At 33.1% G+C, this 17,006-nt stretch overlaps 1 protein-coding gene across 2 annotated transcripts; it reads right to left on the bottom strand.

Moving 5' to 3' along the window:
- Positions 1-3,412: 3,412 nt before the first annotated feature.
- LOC112722578 (protein CANDIDATE G-PROTEIN COUPLED RECEPTOR 2) lies at positions 3,413-7,754 on the bottom strand. 2 transcript variants are annotated; one of them, XM_025773648.3, is made up of 6 exons: positions 7,048-7,754; positions 5,663-5,854; positions 4,252-4,414; positions 4,060-4,162; positions 3,692-3,773; positions 3,413-3,607 (listed from the first exon to the last, which is right to left on the bottom strand). In XM_025773648.3, the coding sequence occupies exons 1-6, from the start codon at positions 7,345-7,347 to the stop codon at positions 3,530-3,532; spliced, it is 918 nt and encodes a 305-aa protein (XP_025629433.1). In that variant the 5' UTR covers positions 7,348-7,754; the 3' UTR covers positions 3,413-3,529. The 2 variants fall into 2 exon arrangements, 1 of the variants encoding a protein (XP_025629433.1); XR_011867727.1 differs by lacking the exon at positions 3,692-3,773 and having other exon boundaries at positions 3,413-3,631; positions 3,774-4,162; positions 7,048-7,700.
- Between the last annotated feature and the right edge of the window lie 9,252 nt (positions 7,755-17,006).

The following is a 17,006-nucleotide window of genomic DNA, read 5'->3' as shown; positions in this document are numbered from 1 at the left end:
CCAAATCAATCAGCAACTTCCAATTTTCAATCAACCGCTGAGTTTGACAACTCAGGTGTCACCAATTACTCAACCAAAGCAAAGGGGAAAAATCTAAATTATTTATATCATAAATAGAAGAAAGCAATCATAAATCTGAAATACCTCAAATTTCATTAAACATAAATTCAAATCTAACATGAAGAGTTCATAAGCCAATTTGGCAACATAAGTAATTAACAAGTAAAAGCATTAGAGTAAATAAAAGTAGAAGAGAAACATAAATTAAAGGAACATTGAACCTGGAATTGAGAAATAACCATACTCTAAGAGAAATCCTAATTCTAAAACCTAAAAGAGAGGAGAGAGCCTCTCTCTCTAGAAAACTACATCTAAAAACCTCGAAAATTCTCTATAATGAATGAATGATTGATGATTGTTTTGATTCCCTCATTCTCCAGCCTCTATTCTGTGTTTCTGGGCTTAGATTTGGGTCGAAAAGGGCCCAGAAATCACTGGGGGCGACTTCTGCAATTTTCTGCACGTGGCGTCCGTCACGCGTGCGCGTGGGTCACGCGTGCGCGTCATTGGAGATTTTCCTTGCCACGCGTACGCGTCAGTTACGCGTACGCGTCGTTTGTGCTCTGTACCAGGCACGTGTCCGCGTCGTCCATGCGTGCGTGTCGCTTGCATTTTGCGCTAGGCACGCGTCCGTGTCGTCCATGCGTGCGCGTCACTGCTATTTTCTTCAAAACTCCATTTTGTGCGTTCCTTCCATTTTTGCATGTTTTCTTTCTGTCCTCTAAGCCATTCCTGCCCTATGAAGCCTAAAAATACTTAACACACAGATCACGACATCGAATAGTAATAAAGAATAATTAAAATTAATATTTTTAAGGCATAGAAAACATGTTTTTCACATATATCATAGAATAATGAAGGAATTGTAAAACCATGCAAATTATATGAATAAGTGGGTGAAGAATTGATAAAACACTCAATTGAGCACAAGATGAATCATAAAATAGGGGTTTATCAGTGCCATCAACCTACATAAGTGATTTGTAGTGTAGGAAAGCTATAATGTATATGGATGGAAGCTCCAAAATACTCAACGCATTATTTTGACGCCTTCCTCCACCTCAGACGCACGATATGCTGGTATAGTATCTACTTGAACCATAGAACCTAGGTTTTGAGTACACATTGCCATACACCATGCCAGCAAATACTCATGAAACTTTCCAACCGCCAAAGATTTTTGCAATTGATTTTTGCTTTGCCAACCAAGCTTTATGATAACTTATCGTATATTTGAACTTCGATTGAACATCTGCAATGAAAGTTGGACCTTCAAGGATGGGTCGACTTCAATAAGAGGCCTAATAGCATCCGCAATTGTGTCTGAATCCAGTTTCAGATGGTCTTGAGAAATTTTCCCCATAGTACACGCATGACTTCCATTGTATTGCCTAATTTCCCAACAATACTATCGCTGAATCAAACTAGCCCGAATAAGCCAATCACAACCTCTACCATACTGCAAGCATTTCGCATAAAACGTCAAAGACTCAGACTTGTAGATCCTATAATCGACCCCTTTAGAAAGGGTGTAATTCCTAATTGCCATGACCACAGCCTATCAAGAACTGAATTCCATTCCAACAGCAAACTCACTATCTTGCAGAAATGGAATGCCTACAAACAACGAAGAACAATTTCAAAGTTCTATAAAAGTATATGTCATAGTATTTAACGTCTTAATTAAAAATAATATTAAAATATCACTAATTTATAGCCGTTTTGATTCAGGCCCTTACAATATCAAGCAAAATAATAAAACTTATTTATTTCTTTTTATTTGGTGCAAAACAATCTTATTAACAACTACTATAGAGGCTTGTCAAAATTTGAAATATTGAAATAACCAACATTCTTTAAAAAAATATTTTAACCAACATACTTTAAAAATGATAGTCACATACTTGGCTTTGCAAACTCAGGAAATTCCAGTGCGTGCATAGCGTTGAAGTCCAAAGCACACATGAAAGATGGCACATCAAAGGAATGTTGGCTTACTGTTGTGTTTATTGAAACATGAACTTCTGTGTCATTTGCCTCGTTTCCTTCATTGTTTCCTCCCAACATGTTATTGTCGGTTAAGAACTCTTCTTCATTGTCACTGCTGTTTACTTCCCAATCTGTGTCGTACCCTTCATTTAGCAATGATTCATCTGCTTTGTCACTAATAGCCAACTGCTCGAACTCAACATACAACTCTAGTGTCGGCACTTGAGCTTGACTCCGTCGATAAAACATTAACATCTCTAACATAGTGGTTTCGTCGGTCACATTCATTAACTGAAACTGTATCACACCACTAGAACCTAACACCGGCTGCCTGTATAAAACGCTTCTCTTTTTGAAATATCACCATATATGTGTTGACATAATCTATTTTGTAAATAAATAACATCGTACAAAGCATAATAAAAGAAGTTAGACTCCTACAAATAAATTTCACACCTTCATTTGTGTATGGTATAACCTCACCATCAAAATACATTAATAAACTCATGTTGCCTTACAGTACTCGTAGAAGAAAGTTGTTACACCACTTATACTAGAAATGTTTGAGACATTGAAGTTAAAGAAAGAAAAAGTGAAAGAATGAAAAACACAAATCTAAAAGGAGAGAAAGAATATGTGTTCCGTTATCTCCTTATATAAGAAAAAATAATAATATTTTTATAGATTTTTCGCTACAAAACAGTCAACTTTTGCTACCAATAATACTAAATTATTACAATTTGGCATCCGAGATACAAAAACTATTAAATCAACCTACTAAAGAGAGCTTCTCGTTGTTTGTGAACTACTAGCATCATATCACCTGTACAAAGTCACCTTTTTCCTAAAAATAATAATTTCTTCCAACTTTTCTCAACTGAGAGGTACCTTTTTATTTAAAAAAAATCAAAATTCATCTCGCCATTGGCGAGAAAACTTTTTATAATTTTTTAATAAATCATCTCGCTATATGCAAGATATATGAATTTCGAATTAAAACTTCTTAAAAAATCTTCTCGCTGAGTTGGAACCAGACCACCACACCAGAATACATCACCCTCCAACCTCATCTCTAGGCATAGCTCCAAAAATCAATGCATATCAAAATTTTCCGGCCTGTTTCTAATGCATAAATTTCATAATTTTTTTAAATGTCACTTTCGTCGTTTTGACCTACCTTTTTCTTTTTCTTTTTTGGTCTTTTGTTGTCTGAATTTTGACCTACGTATCCTACCATTTTTGACAGGACAGGTTAATATGTCCAAATTGCCAAAAACAGGCAATCGGTTGAGGCAGATCGGAGCAAATTGTGGACCAATGGTTTGATCCCCCACTAAGGAAGGTGTCGTGGGAGCATTCAGCATAGTTCAACTTCACTTTGTTAAGAAATTCATGCCATAAAAATAGTTAGAATCCCCAAATATTTACATTACAAAGAACAAAAGATGCTTGTTCAACCCATTTATTAGTTGTTGAGGAATTATTCCAAGTCAGCATCAAAGAACCCAGCATCCTTCATTTCAGAGTAGTATGCGTTATCCAAAAGAAAGTCTTCCTCCTGCATCAAGTGCAAATGCAAAATCTGATTTCCGTGCACAGAAGAAAACAAAAACGAAACAGTTAATCATAAAGGGGGACTTACCTGGAAAAAATCTGCTAGAAAAGTTGCATAGAGAAATGGAAGATATAGAGAGTGGTAACAAAGCACAGTGAGATCATACAACCTGCAGATGGGAGGGATATCCATCACTCGGTGCAAAAGTTACAGAGATTGACAGGGTACCTATTCTACTAGGAAAATTCAAATGATTATTGTACTCATTCTATCTCGAACATGGAGCCGACTCAACTCACTCTCCTCTATCATTGGATGGAGTGTGAGACCTATATGGCTTGAATCTCACACCCAAAAAATGGTGAAGGGGAGTAAGAGATAATTATCAGTATCCAAAGAAGAATAAGTACAAATAACAAACTCTTTCTGCTTGCAAAGAAGTTATATAGGATTACCAGTTGCCAAGACTCATGCCAAGTCCTGCTAGCCCGCAAGAAAACAGGGCAATTGCACTGAAGACAAACATTACAACAACATAGTTGTGGAAAGCTGGCCTGGCTGCAGAGGTTACAAAATTTGGAAGTTAGAATATGAATTAATGGATCCATTTAGAACATATACTTGAAAGAATTAGATGTTATACTCACGAGGAAGCTTCTCCCTCCGTTTGGAGAAATGTACAAATAAGATGAAGCCATATGCCATAGCAAGCAATAATTTATGTATTATCCACAAACTCCACTTAACTGTATGAGTGCTTCCAACATTGCGATTGAACAATGGGACCGAAAATCCAAATACATATATTGTCTGGTGTGGAAGTTTTAATCAAATGAAGGCCAGTCAAGAAACCATAAATAAAAGGGTGGCAAAAATCTAAAGCAGTCTATGACAGGAGAAATTTTTTGTGCTTAATATGGAAGAATAAGTAGCAATGAATGGAAACTTCTTAAAACAGTGAAAGAAACATTATATTTTGTTTTACATCATGTTTGATGCTTCAAGACTATCTTTCTTGATTGTGTTCATTGTAGTATTTCCTGTTCCTTCAAATAACGTCTCATTCATGGTCATCAATCTTGCTGGTATTAACAAATAATGATACAAATTAGTACTTCTCTTCTTTGAATAGTGCTAATACAAATGTGTTGGCATTCTGAGGTGGTATATATTATTTGGAAATGCGACATGTGTTAAGATCAAGGATACATTGAAAATCAAAACAATCCAAATTTATAACTGGTGTAGAGGAAAATCACATGCAACTATAAAGGAGGAAACTAATAGGACAAATTACACAAATGGAAGTATGGAACTTATCGCCGGCAGCTAAAAATTTGATTTCCAAGCTGCTAAGCATTAATCACAAGATCCCAATATCTATTTTTGCACATTTAGATTAGGTCTCCAATGATAAAAATGGCAATGGAGCCTCGTAGGCGTGCAATTTGACATACAAAAAAAATATGCTATGCTATTGGCAAAGGATTTGTAGAAACATATGTTGCAGCAAAAGAACACAGAATGCAGGGCCTATTTAGTATTTACACCACCAAATCATATTTAGATACACCAAGCATAAACTCTCACTACTTGGTTTTACAACAATGAAGCATAAACTCATCATTTTCATAGCAAAAATCATTAGCCAGATACTATTTAAAATTCAGGGTTAAAAATACCATGCAACAATCTGAAAATTCAAATTTCTAATAATTTTATTGAAGTGCAAAATTGATGCATGCAGGTATGGGAGATTCTGGCAGCCATCATGTGGAGTCAATACTCCACATTTCTTTTGCAAAGTGGCGCCCAACATTTCTTTTGCACCTTAGAGATTAGGAAAGAGGAAATAACGAAGATGGTATTGAAGATAAATCCCAATAATGAAGATAAAAATATTAAAATGAATTCTTAAACAACAAAAAATTTTGGCAACCCATAAAGTTAAATGTTAAAAGAAATGAAAAAAAAAATTACAGTTTTATTTTACACATTAAATAAAAAAGCATAACACATGCATTTAATATGCTTATATGAAAGAAACAACAATCTCACCTTAAGCAGGGCATCCACAAGGACAACAATTCCCGATACAAGGAAAGTGCGTGCTAGAGTTTCCATGCTATTCATGCAGTTGTCCTTGAGTAAGAAAGCCATCAAGCTTATCTCTAAACACAGCATACCAGCTGTTGTAAATAACGACAGGAAATTCCATGCAACCTCCTTTCCAGGAGAGCACTGCCATGCCTGCTTGAGCACAGGGAAACAAAAATATTCAAATTTGAAAGAAACAGAAGTGAGAAGAAGGAACTGTACAAATCCTATTGCCAAAATGGAGCAACAAAAGTGGTTCTAAAAATTTGAGAGAAAGCACATAAAGAAATGAGAAATCAGGAAAGACAATGGTATAGATTCTGCTTGCAGCATGCAAATCACTTTCAGCCATTGGAATCTAAGAGAAAATAGTGTCCATCACAATTTAGATTTTTGAAGGTTACATTGTCACATGGCAAGAACAAACAGGTGTGAGATCCATCTCATCTTTATTAACTCACACAGCGGGAAATTTTCCTTTCAACGACAAAATCAATATACTTGGCAAAGGAAACTACTGAGAGAAAATTACCATAAAAAATCTGAACAACAATTTAATGGGAAGAGCAATATGTAAATTTAAGTGCAAAAATTCTGCGGGTATAAATTACAAAAATATTAGCAAACAACTAACAAACAGCTGCGAAAGACATACTACCGAAACCCTATTGCGTGACCAGCCAAAGGAATAAGCACATGCTGATCAAAGCATCAATAGACTCGTCACAGAAACTATACACCCATCCTAAATTTCATACCATTGAGATCCTATTCTTTTAATACTCTTTTAATACTTCATCAACCGTTATCTTCACAAAAAACAGAAATGATATATCCTCCCAACTATCTTCCAAATTTCTAAACAAAGAAAGTATTGGGTGTTTTCTTTCAAGGTATTGAATGCGTTTAAACATCTTTACATAGGAATCAAGGCGATTATTAAGAATGTGTTTATGATGGTATATCATTAGTTCAGTACTCCTAAAGTTACCTCAAACATCTAAAGTTGAGTAATAGCTTGCATAATTTTACTTAATTTCAACTAGAAACTATGAAACCATTGAAACTACTCAAACACCATCAGTCCCTCGCAACCAGTCCATTGCTAAATTAATTGCTTCTTCCTTAGCTTCTAAGCAAAAAACCAACAGTAGCAAAATAAAAAAGTAAATATAAGCGAACAAATTATCCAAATACAACTTCCTCGCTATCTTTTCTTCCATTTCCTATAATCAGCCAATTAATACGCCAAACCAAGTAATTCCGAAACGAAAGAACAAGAGATAGATATAAAATAACAAATAAATTGAAAAAAAAAAATCAGGAGAAGGAAGTAGGTGATGTACCTGAAAAAACGACCAAGCGAGGTTTAAGAGGGTAACGAACCAAAGGAGGGCATAATAGGAAATCACAACATATGAGCCTCCATTAGCGAGCCTCTTGAGGTTCTTCCTTGCTTGCAGGGACAGGTACAGAACGAATAGAACCGACAAAACGACAAGGAAGCTGTCGTACCAGAAGAACCTATCGCAGTCGTCCGACCTCAGATCCGCATTAACGGCCAGGATCGAAGATGACGAGGGTGACTCAGACATCGATGAATCGACGATCCGGATCTGCGCCTCTGGGAATCTCCTCCTCCACATAGTGTCAGTGTGAGAGGAAACTAAACGTGGAGTTTCAGAGGGATTTGGAGGCGGGAAGACGCATTGTTGTTTTCGGTTTGGTTTGATTGATGCGAAGAAAGGTGGCGTCGGCGTCGGCGTCGGCGGCGGCGGCGGAGATGGTGGTGGTGGTGGTGGTGGTGATTTTGACGATGGAGTTGTGTTTTACGAGTTTTTTTAATTTGAGGAAACGGTGACGAGACACGATCGTAGGAAGCAAGGAACGAATAAAAAAATTTCTTTTGATTTTTGTAAATTTTTTATACAATTATTTTTAAAAAAAAAAATTTGTTAACAAATAAATTATGGAACATGTTATCTAATAAAAGTATACCAAGGGCGAATTTTCCACATGTCCCTGCATGTTATAGAATGCTTCATTTTTAATCATATTATATTCGCAATGCCAATTTATGATTTATCGCTCACCACTATCAGTGATGTTCCTCATTATTCTTACAAGAAATAGCAAATTTACACATAATGTGAAAAATAATGCATGAGATATAGGTGCAGAACTCACATTACTCAAACATATAAATAAGTACACTACAAAATTAGAGATTTCAAGTTGGACTTGATTTTATACAACACCATAAAAAAAAAAAAAAAAAAAAAAAAACCTAAAGATTATTTTGACATAACATATTGTCTTCAACTTAGATAACATACTCGTTAAATCTTTATGTGGTTCCCAATTCACTTTATATGATCTTATTGACATATTGCAAAGTGTAAACTTTATAATATATTTTTTAGAAGAAAGTTGGGATGCGTTGTGTATAGAAGTATTGAAGTACAGCAAAAGCCCACGTCATAAAATTGAACCGTGTTAAGAAAAATATTCTACGTTTGATGTTAAATACTACAAACATGTTTGCTTATGTCTGATCTCTAGTTACGCCGTTTGAGATTCACAACTTTGTCCGTTGTTGAGGTTCACCACCAATAGACCCACACCCTGCAATTATCCACCGCATTAGACGAAGTTGCATCTTCATCTACATGATCACTAACATTATTTGTATTTTCATCTATTGTGTGTCTTTGATCAATTGATATTACCTGTAATTTATGTTGAATTTAGTTAATTGTCCACCAAAATAATAGCCATAAAACTTATTGACCATAAAATAATAACACTTTTTTTTTTCAAACATTTCATCCCCACAAGTCTCCACACCAGGAACAGAGTATCTGCTGCAACAATCAATACTTTAAAGTTAATATATGAAAGTTCATTTTAATATATGAAAGTTCATAATACTAATAAATTTATCCATGAATAAAATTAGCATTTAAATATTTTTATTACATAAATAAAAAGGAATACAATGTCTTTCGGAATAGAACCAGATAAATAAGTTAATGACCTGATAAAAAAAAGAAATAACATGTTCAAAAATATAAAACAAAACAACCTCAAGAACAAATGATCCGATTTCTAAATTATAAAAATTCAACTTTGTATTAGCTACAATACATTTAGTAATATTTCAGAGATAACTATCTTCGGAAGCTGTAGAAACAGTTAAAAGATCACACCTTTTGATTCAGTTTGGGGCTTGTAAGAAAATTGAGAACAACTATGAACAAGGACAGAAAATAGATTTTGGATTACCTCTTAGCTGGAGAGAGATCTGCTAGTTGCTGGAGGGGAAGGGTCACGCCTTCAAACTGTAAAATTAAGGAGATAAGCTTCTCCTTGGTGACGCCGGCATTCATCCAAAAGCAGCGTTTCTCTCTATCTCTACTAATTGAATATAGGGATGGTTGTGAAGAGAAGTTTGGTGGGAGAACAAGATAGGAGTAGAAGGGGAGGGGAGGGGGGAGAACAAGAGAGGTCAACTGGAGTGGAAGCCAAACGATGGGGCCGAGAATCCGTGACCTATCCGACGAACATATTGGCTTGAAGAGGCAGAGCAGGGTTCCACTATGTTTCAGTTTTAGTCTACCTTTAGAGGAGGGTCGACTAAATCTCTATAATGGTCCTCCAGATTCAGCCCGTGCACCGATTTAGCCCCTGAGATTCCAATTGCACTATTTATGTCCTCTAGATTGCGCTCCGGGCAACATAATGGTCCTTTGGTGAATTTCCGGCATGACTCAGCGACGGCGTTGCTTATGTGGCATAGCCACTGCCACGTTGGAGGTCAGAGTGTACAGATGACGTGGATTGTATTGTAAAATTTCCCAATGTAGTCCCTGTCTTCATTTTTAAACCCTAAAATTTCGTTGGCCTCTCCTCAATCTGGTTCTCTCCATCAACGTCTCCTTCTGCATCAACGTCTTCATTGAATTGATGTTTTTTATTCTAAAAATCCTTTCAAACATGAATCATTATCATAAAAACAGGAATGAGTAGTGAGAAAAAAATATTAGCTCTAATCAAAACCACTGAGCTGGTTCATAGCAAAAGCATACATAGTTATTCCCAATCTCGGAGAAAAAATGAACATGCATAATTGAGAAATGAGTCTTATTGTTAGGTGCAAGTGTTAAATGTTGATGGAATTTTAGTCCTGCAACTGAGGATTACAGCTTCTTACTCATTCATTAATGTCTTTGTGATATGGAAGAAGAGGGTCATGGGGATTTTCGTGTTTTCTTTCAAATAATCTCTTGTAAAAGTATAGTTAGATTCTTAGTAATAAAATTCAAATATCAATGCTTCGATTGGAATTAGGGATGAAAAAAGTATTTAAATTAGTGATTTTGAATCCCTCGTTTATTATAAGGGCCAAGGAGATAATTCTTGGAGGAAAGCTTAACCCAACTTTAAGATTACAAGATATATCTGCGGTTTCATTTTATTTAAATAATATATAAAACTATTTTAAAAAATACCTTTCAAATTAACTAAGAAAAAGAAAAAAGAAAAGCACATTTATCTTGTATCTTTTTGTTTACTCTAGCCTCTAGGTTTTATGCCTAAAATAAAAAACTCAGCCCAATACAAACAAAAGTGTAGTTGAACTTGAAAGTTGAAACCATAAGAAACTGATGGCAAGATTTAGCTAACAAAAAAAATCTACCTCCATGATCCATTACCATAGCTAAAGGTACAAGAAGACTAGTTTGCATGGCAAAGATATAAAATCTAATCCTTAATCTCTAACTATTAGAACCATTTCTACTGTTCTTGAATAAGGGATAATAGAATGACTATGTCCTAAATTAAACTCTAGACTCAACATAAACTAAAGGGTAATTGGTGCAGTTCCTAAATTCTATGCTAATGTTTCTGTTGTTGCTATGGTGGTTGTGGCTGCTGAAACTGCTGCAGATGCTGAGGTTGATGGTTCTGGAATAACTGCTGTTGATGTTGTTGCTTCCGTGAGAGAATTTGGAGTTGTTGTAACTGCTGGGCAGCTAAAATGATTTGCATCGACTAATTTTTGGATTGGAATTGTTGTTCTCCTCCAACTGATGAAGCAAAGTTCATAGGTGCTCCTCCATTTGGCAAAGCTTGTCCGGTAAGGACTCTCAAATGTTGAGTTTCCTCTTTTAATGCATCGTTAAGCGCTACACACGAAAATATAAATGAATTGATTCTTATAACAACTGAGATATAAGATCAGATTCAAGATCAACTACCTTGACACATTCAAAATTCAAATTTGACTTTCATGGAATGGTTTCTAAAGTGAAGGCAATAGTATAACAAGTGTATCAACGTCAACAAAATTTCAATTTCCAAGTAGTAATACACAATACATCAAAATGTGCCATAATAAATTAAGAAACATTATTATAAGGTTGTTTTCAGCATGAGCTTACCATCTTGCAAGTGAACTTGTTACTCCATCGATTGCACCCACACTTTCAGCTCATTGTTTCCGGCATTCAGTCCACCTGTATCCCTCTGCTCATAAGATACCAAAATGAATTGATTATTTTTCTTCCAAAAGAGCTTTTCAAACAGAAAGCGACATAGTAAATAATGACAATACACACCACTGAAAAGATAGAAGTTTAAACATATATAAATCACAGTCACAAGTTGATACAAGTGGAGTAAAGTAGAAAACACTGTAAAATCAGATACAGATGATTAGCTAATACACATCTGCAAGATAGTTAATTGTGCAGACAAGGATATTACTTCTGTTTGCAATGTTTGTACCCTCTTTTCAAGCTCGGCAATGTAGCGCATCTTCCTTTCTTTTGACCTAGCAGCAGACTGTCTATTTGCCCATAACTTCTTTCTGACTACTCATCCCTGTTTTTATGATAATGATTCATGTTTGAAAGGATTTTAGAATAAAAAACATCAATTCAATGAAGACGTTGATGCAGAGATGGAGAGAACCAAATTGAGGGGAGGCCAACGAAGTTTTAGGGTTTAAAAATGAAGACAGGCACTACATTGGAAAATTTTACAATACAATCCACGTCATTTGTACACACTCTGACGTCCAACGTGGCAGTGGCTATGCCACATAAGTAACGCCGTCGCTGAGTCACGCCGAAAATTCACCAAAAGACCATTATGTTGCCCGGAGCGCAATCTGGAGGACATAAATAGTGCAATTGGAATCTCAGGGGTTAAATCGATGCACGGACTGAATCTGGGGGACCATTATGAGATTTAGGCCCAGTTTGGGTAAATAACTTAAATAAGTTCTTTTGGAAAAAGAGCTTAAAGTATAATGACTTTTATTAATAGTAGCTTATAAATAAGTTATTTTGTGTTTGGATTTTTAGTTATAAAAGTACTTATTTTGAAGTTGTAGTGTTTGGATAAATAACTCAAAAAATAATTTTTTTTACAAAAGAGGATAAATATTAAAATAACAATGATAACAAATATTTTCCAATATTGAATGTTGATTTTACCTAATATAATCACTAATATTGTGTATGATATGGTAGGTGAAAATAAAAAATAACTATAAAATGTGTCAATGTATATTTTGTTGCTGTTTTTTATTTTACTCCTATTAGAACTCTCTTCTCCTTTATTGAGGTCAAAAACTTGCTATAATTAACTATGAAAATAATAGCAAGCTATAAAATCACATGTGAAAAAAATAAAATTAAAACTAAAATTTTATACCACAGTTAAATACAAATTTAATAATAAAAAATAGAGTGATAAAATGATAAAAAAAATACTTAGAAGGAATATATGCAGTAGGTTGTTCAGATACAATATTGTTTGAAAATAAAAATGGTGGTAGAGGATCAATACTTTCATCAGATGAATCATTACGTGAAAATGATGGTGAAGTTTGGAACATTGCATGAGAATGATGGTGGAATGATGGTGGAAGGCCAGTGCTTCTAGCAGACCTTGGGTGAAAATGGTGGTGAAGAGTCTATTTTTCACAGAATCAAGAAGGAAAGTAGATTTTTTTTTGTTTTGAAATTAATTTAAAAAAAAAAGTGGTAGAATGACTTATGAAAAAGCTGAGAAGTCATATATTTCTACTTCTTCAAAAAGCTATAAATTAACTTTTCGGGAAGTTAAAAGCTTTTTTTAAGATGGTGCCAAACACGCAGATTATGACTTTTCATAATCCAAAAGTCAAAAAAAAAAAAAAGTAACTTTTGCTACTTCCCAAACGGGCTCTTAGTCGAGGAGGGTCCTTTTAGAATTTTAAAAATGCTATATCTTTTTTCCTAATTTTTAAGAAGTTTTAAATTAATTCAATCTCACCTGTTAGATATTTTGTAAATACAATCCTATAATCTTGATTTTATGGCGGATTTGAATCCTCTAAAGTTTGAATTTCACTTTAGAGAGTAAAGTATGATCTCTCACTACTGATTTCATAGGTGGGACCAAGAATAAATATGAAAGAGAAACTATTCAAGAGTAGAAAATCACACTTTACTCTCTAACGTGAAATTCAAACTTTAGAGGATCCAAATCCTTTTATGGCATATCAGATGTGTCCACAATACTTAAGCTGATTTTAGACAAACTTAAGTTTTATTAATAAGTTTTAATGTTTTGTCTATGTTTATGATCAAATCATTTATATTTATATTTTTATTTCAATTTTTAAAATTTAATAAATAAAATGACACCATAAAAAATTGAAGATATAAGAATCTTTCCTCTAGAAATTCATAATTTCATATCATAAATCACTTTACCCAAAATAAAATCCACGTATATTAAAATCGTTGCCAATTCATTAAATTAATTTTGTGATTGAGTGAGATGAAGTTAATTAAACGATGAGAAACATGACCATGAGAATTGAAACATCTCTTTCGCAATTCGCACTGACTTTGTTTCTTGTCGCATCCTATGCTTGAAATTTTTGTCCATATACAAGTCTCATTGACAAAAACTGGTTTACACTTGTTGGCATAACAAAAACTGGTCCTTCGCGTCTTTAGAGGACACTTGCTTCTCAAGGTAACCAATAGAATTTAGAAGTAATGGCCACTCCTTTCTGAATTTTGGTTAAAGATTCCACTTATATGCTGCCATTACTCTTCATCTTTGTTTGAAAATCTTGAATCTAACTACATAGATTATTTTTTAGTTAGCGGCAACTAAAATCCTACCTAAGGTTTTCCTGCTAGTGCTTTCCTACAAATCAAGCACATCCTATGGACTATATATATATGCATGTTCTCGGTTCTCTCACACTTTTTAAACACCAATCCTGTAAAATGCGACCAATACAAATGTTTAGGGTAAAGTATTAAATTGGTACTTTACGTTTGAACGTAATTCTGTTTTAGTATTTAAAATTTAAAGTGTCCTGTTTGAATAAAAAAAAGTTTCATTTAGGTTTAATATAGTCCCACCGTGAAGTCAAAGTTAAATAATTAATGGAATGTCTTACATGACAGCAGTACAAGAATAAGGTCGATAGTCTATAGAAAATAAATAAATTGTAAGAAGAATGATAAATAAATGTATTAATATATTTAGGGTTGATTTTGTGTCTCTGAAATTTGTATTTATTCTCCAGATTATCAACTTTATTTTTGTACTCTTATTATGTAAGACATTCCATTAATTATTTAATTTTGAATTTACGGTGGGACTACATTAAAACTAAATAAAAATTTTTTGTATTCAAATAGAATACTTTAAATCTTAAGAACCAAAATAAAATTACACCCAAACGTAAAAGACCAATTTAATACTTTATCCCAAATATTTATTATATCTCATGTATGTCTTCTAGTGAAAGACGTTATTCAATACATCTTCTGACTTTTTTTTGGCTACAAACTGCACCAAACTACAATTTTGCATAATAAATTGCTTTACTAATGCGCTGGATTAAACCAATTTTATAAAATTATATTTAATTTTAATAATCAATTTAAACTAATTTATACAAGAAAAAAAGGTCGTTTTTATGTTTATATACATGTAATTAGTTTGAACTAATTTGGCGACTTTGTTCAATATTCAGTTGAAGTTAATTAGGTGGCGATAGTCAATGGACAATCAATCCACGAACAATCTAAAATTAGCCGATGATTGGCTCAAAGTTGATTAGGAAGTCAATTGACGACCAATCTAGAATCAACAAGCATTCATGTTTGACTAACTTCATTGTTACTCGGCTAGTTGTCATTTAAAAGTCAATTTTTTTTTTCTTTTAAAATAAAACCACAGAACTATTTTTAATAATTAGTTTCTATAAAAAAAAATTATGATTTCAATTTAATTTTTTTCAAAAAACTTATCTATTTAAACTATTTTAGTATAATTTCAGTTCAATTTGGTTACAGTAATTTTTTAATCACCTCTAATTATTAGCGCTTGTTTTTTTAGTATGTTTAGTAGTTAAGGTAAAAACATTAGTAAAATTAAAAAAAAATTTTGAGAAGTTATAATTTATATTTTTTTAAAAGTTTTTTTTTTAATTTTTATATAATAAATTAAAAAAATATATTTTTATATTGTTATACCTAAATATAATTAATAGATAAAAAATTTTTTTGCATAAAATATTTAAATATGAAATTATTTTTATTTTTTTATAAGATCTTTTTAAAAATTATAACTCAAAAAATAATCTTTTTTTAAAAGTTCACACAAACAAATCTTTATACTACTAAACTATATTCAAAGCAACAGTTTTATAAGGAAAGTAGTTTTATATTCTTAAAACATATTTAATAAAGTCAATTGCCATTTTAGCATCCAAAAGATTTTGATTTTAATAAAATGATCTCTATAAAATGATAACAACAAAATGACTCCTAAAAAATATGTTCTGTTTGACAAAATGATCCAAATATTCTGTCAACAATTATTTTATTTATTCAACCATTAAAAATTTTTTAAAATGATCAATTTATCTTTACTTTCTTTGATAAAATTACTACCCTATCCTCTTCTCTCTCCACCCCCGTTTTTCATCACCATCACCCATCATTAAACCCCTCCCTTTTTTTCATCACCATTATCCACCACCAATCCCTTCTCCCTCCCTTTTCATCACCATCATCCACCACTGATTCCCTCACCCCCAATCCATTCCATTCTACTACCATCATTCCATTAGGCTCCGTTTGGTTGATGTATAGGATGAGACATAGACACAAAGACATAGACATTAAAGACATAGACATAAAATATTTGTGTCTATGTATTGTGTTTGGTAAAAATAATGAACAAGACACAAATATTTGAAAAAGACTGAATTACCCTTCATTTAACCACAATTTTATCAACACCACTACACACCTATCACCTCAAACGCTACATATGTCATTACAATTAAATTTTTATTTCTTTTCGTATTTTTTTCTTCTAATATCATCTCAAATTATCATTTAAATATTAAATATACATTTTTTTTTGAAAAAAAAATAGAAAATCAAAGCCTAAAATTTATCAAAGATTAATTAAAATTTAAATAAATAAAAAGTTAAATGTATAATTTTTTTTGAAAAAAATGGGAGAACAAATTTGGTTGTAAAATCTAAAAGAGGAAGTAAAAAAAGAAATATTTGAAGAGATAAGAGGATAAATTTTGAAAATTTAAATTTTGAAAATTTAAATTTTGAATAAGGGTAAAAGAGTAAAAAATTAGTGTCTCACAAGTTGTGTCTCAGTGTCTCATCAAATTGGAGGTACACAAATTTAGTATCTCCGTGTCCATCCGTGTCCTCCCGTGTCCATCAAAAATTTGTGTCTCACCAAACCAAACAGCAGACATGTGTCACCGTGTCCATGTCTCATTGAGACATGGACATCAACCAAACACTACCTTATCGTTGCTTTGCATCCGTTATCATCCACACCTCCTTGATCGCTGTCATCACTCTTACTAATTACCACCTCTACTTCTATTTTATTGACTTTCACAATCACTCTAACTCCGTATTTACCAACAATAAAATAACCCACAAATTCACTACCACTACAACTACACTTGCTACTACTTCGGTGTCATCTTCCTTGGACGTTTTCTCTCTTTGTTTATGACTACTTCTTTGAAAATTTATCTTTCTCTCTCTCCTCTGTCATTCTCTCTCTCCCCTCCTTCTCTCTATTTTTAATTTGGTTTTTCCTCTCAATTTTTGTTTTTCAATTTATTATTATTATTAATGATGATGATGATAATTTTGGGTGTTTAACGATGATAAAGGAGTTAAGATTAAGTGATTGATAGTAGAGGTTAAAGGTAGCAGTAGGGGTGGCAATATGT

This window comes from Arachis hypogaea, chromosome 11, assembly GCF_003086295.3.
Source record: "Arachis hypogaea cultivar Tifrunner chromosome 11, arahy.Tifrunner.gnm2.J5K5, whole genome shotgun sequence".
NCBI classification, from domain to species: domain Eukaryota; kingdom Viridiplantae; phylum Streptophyta; class Magnoliopsida; order Fabales; family Fabaceae; genus Arachis; species Arachis hypogaea.
Note: the sequence above shows the minus strand (reverse complement) of the source record. Positions and strands in the feature narration are given on the sequence as shown.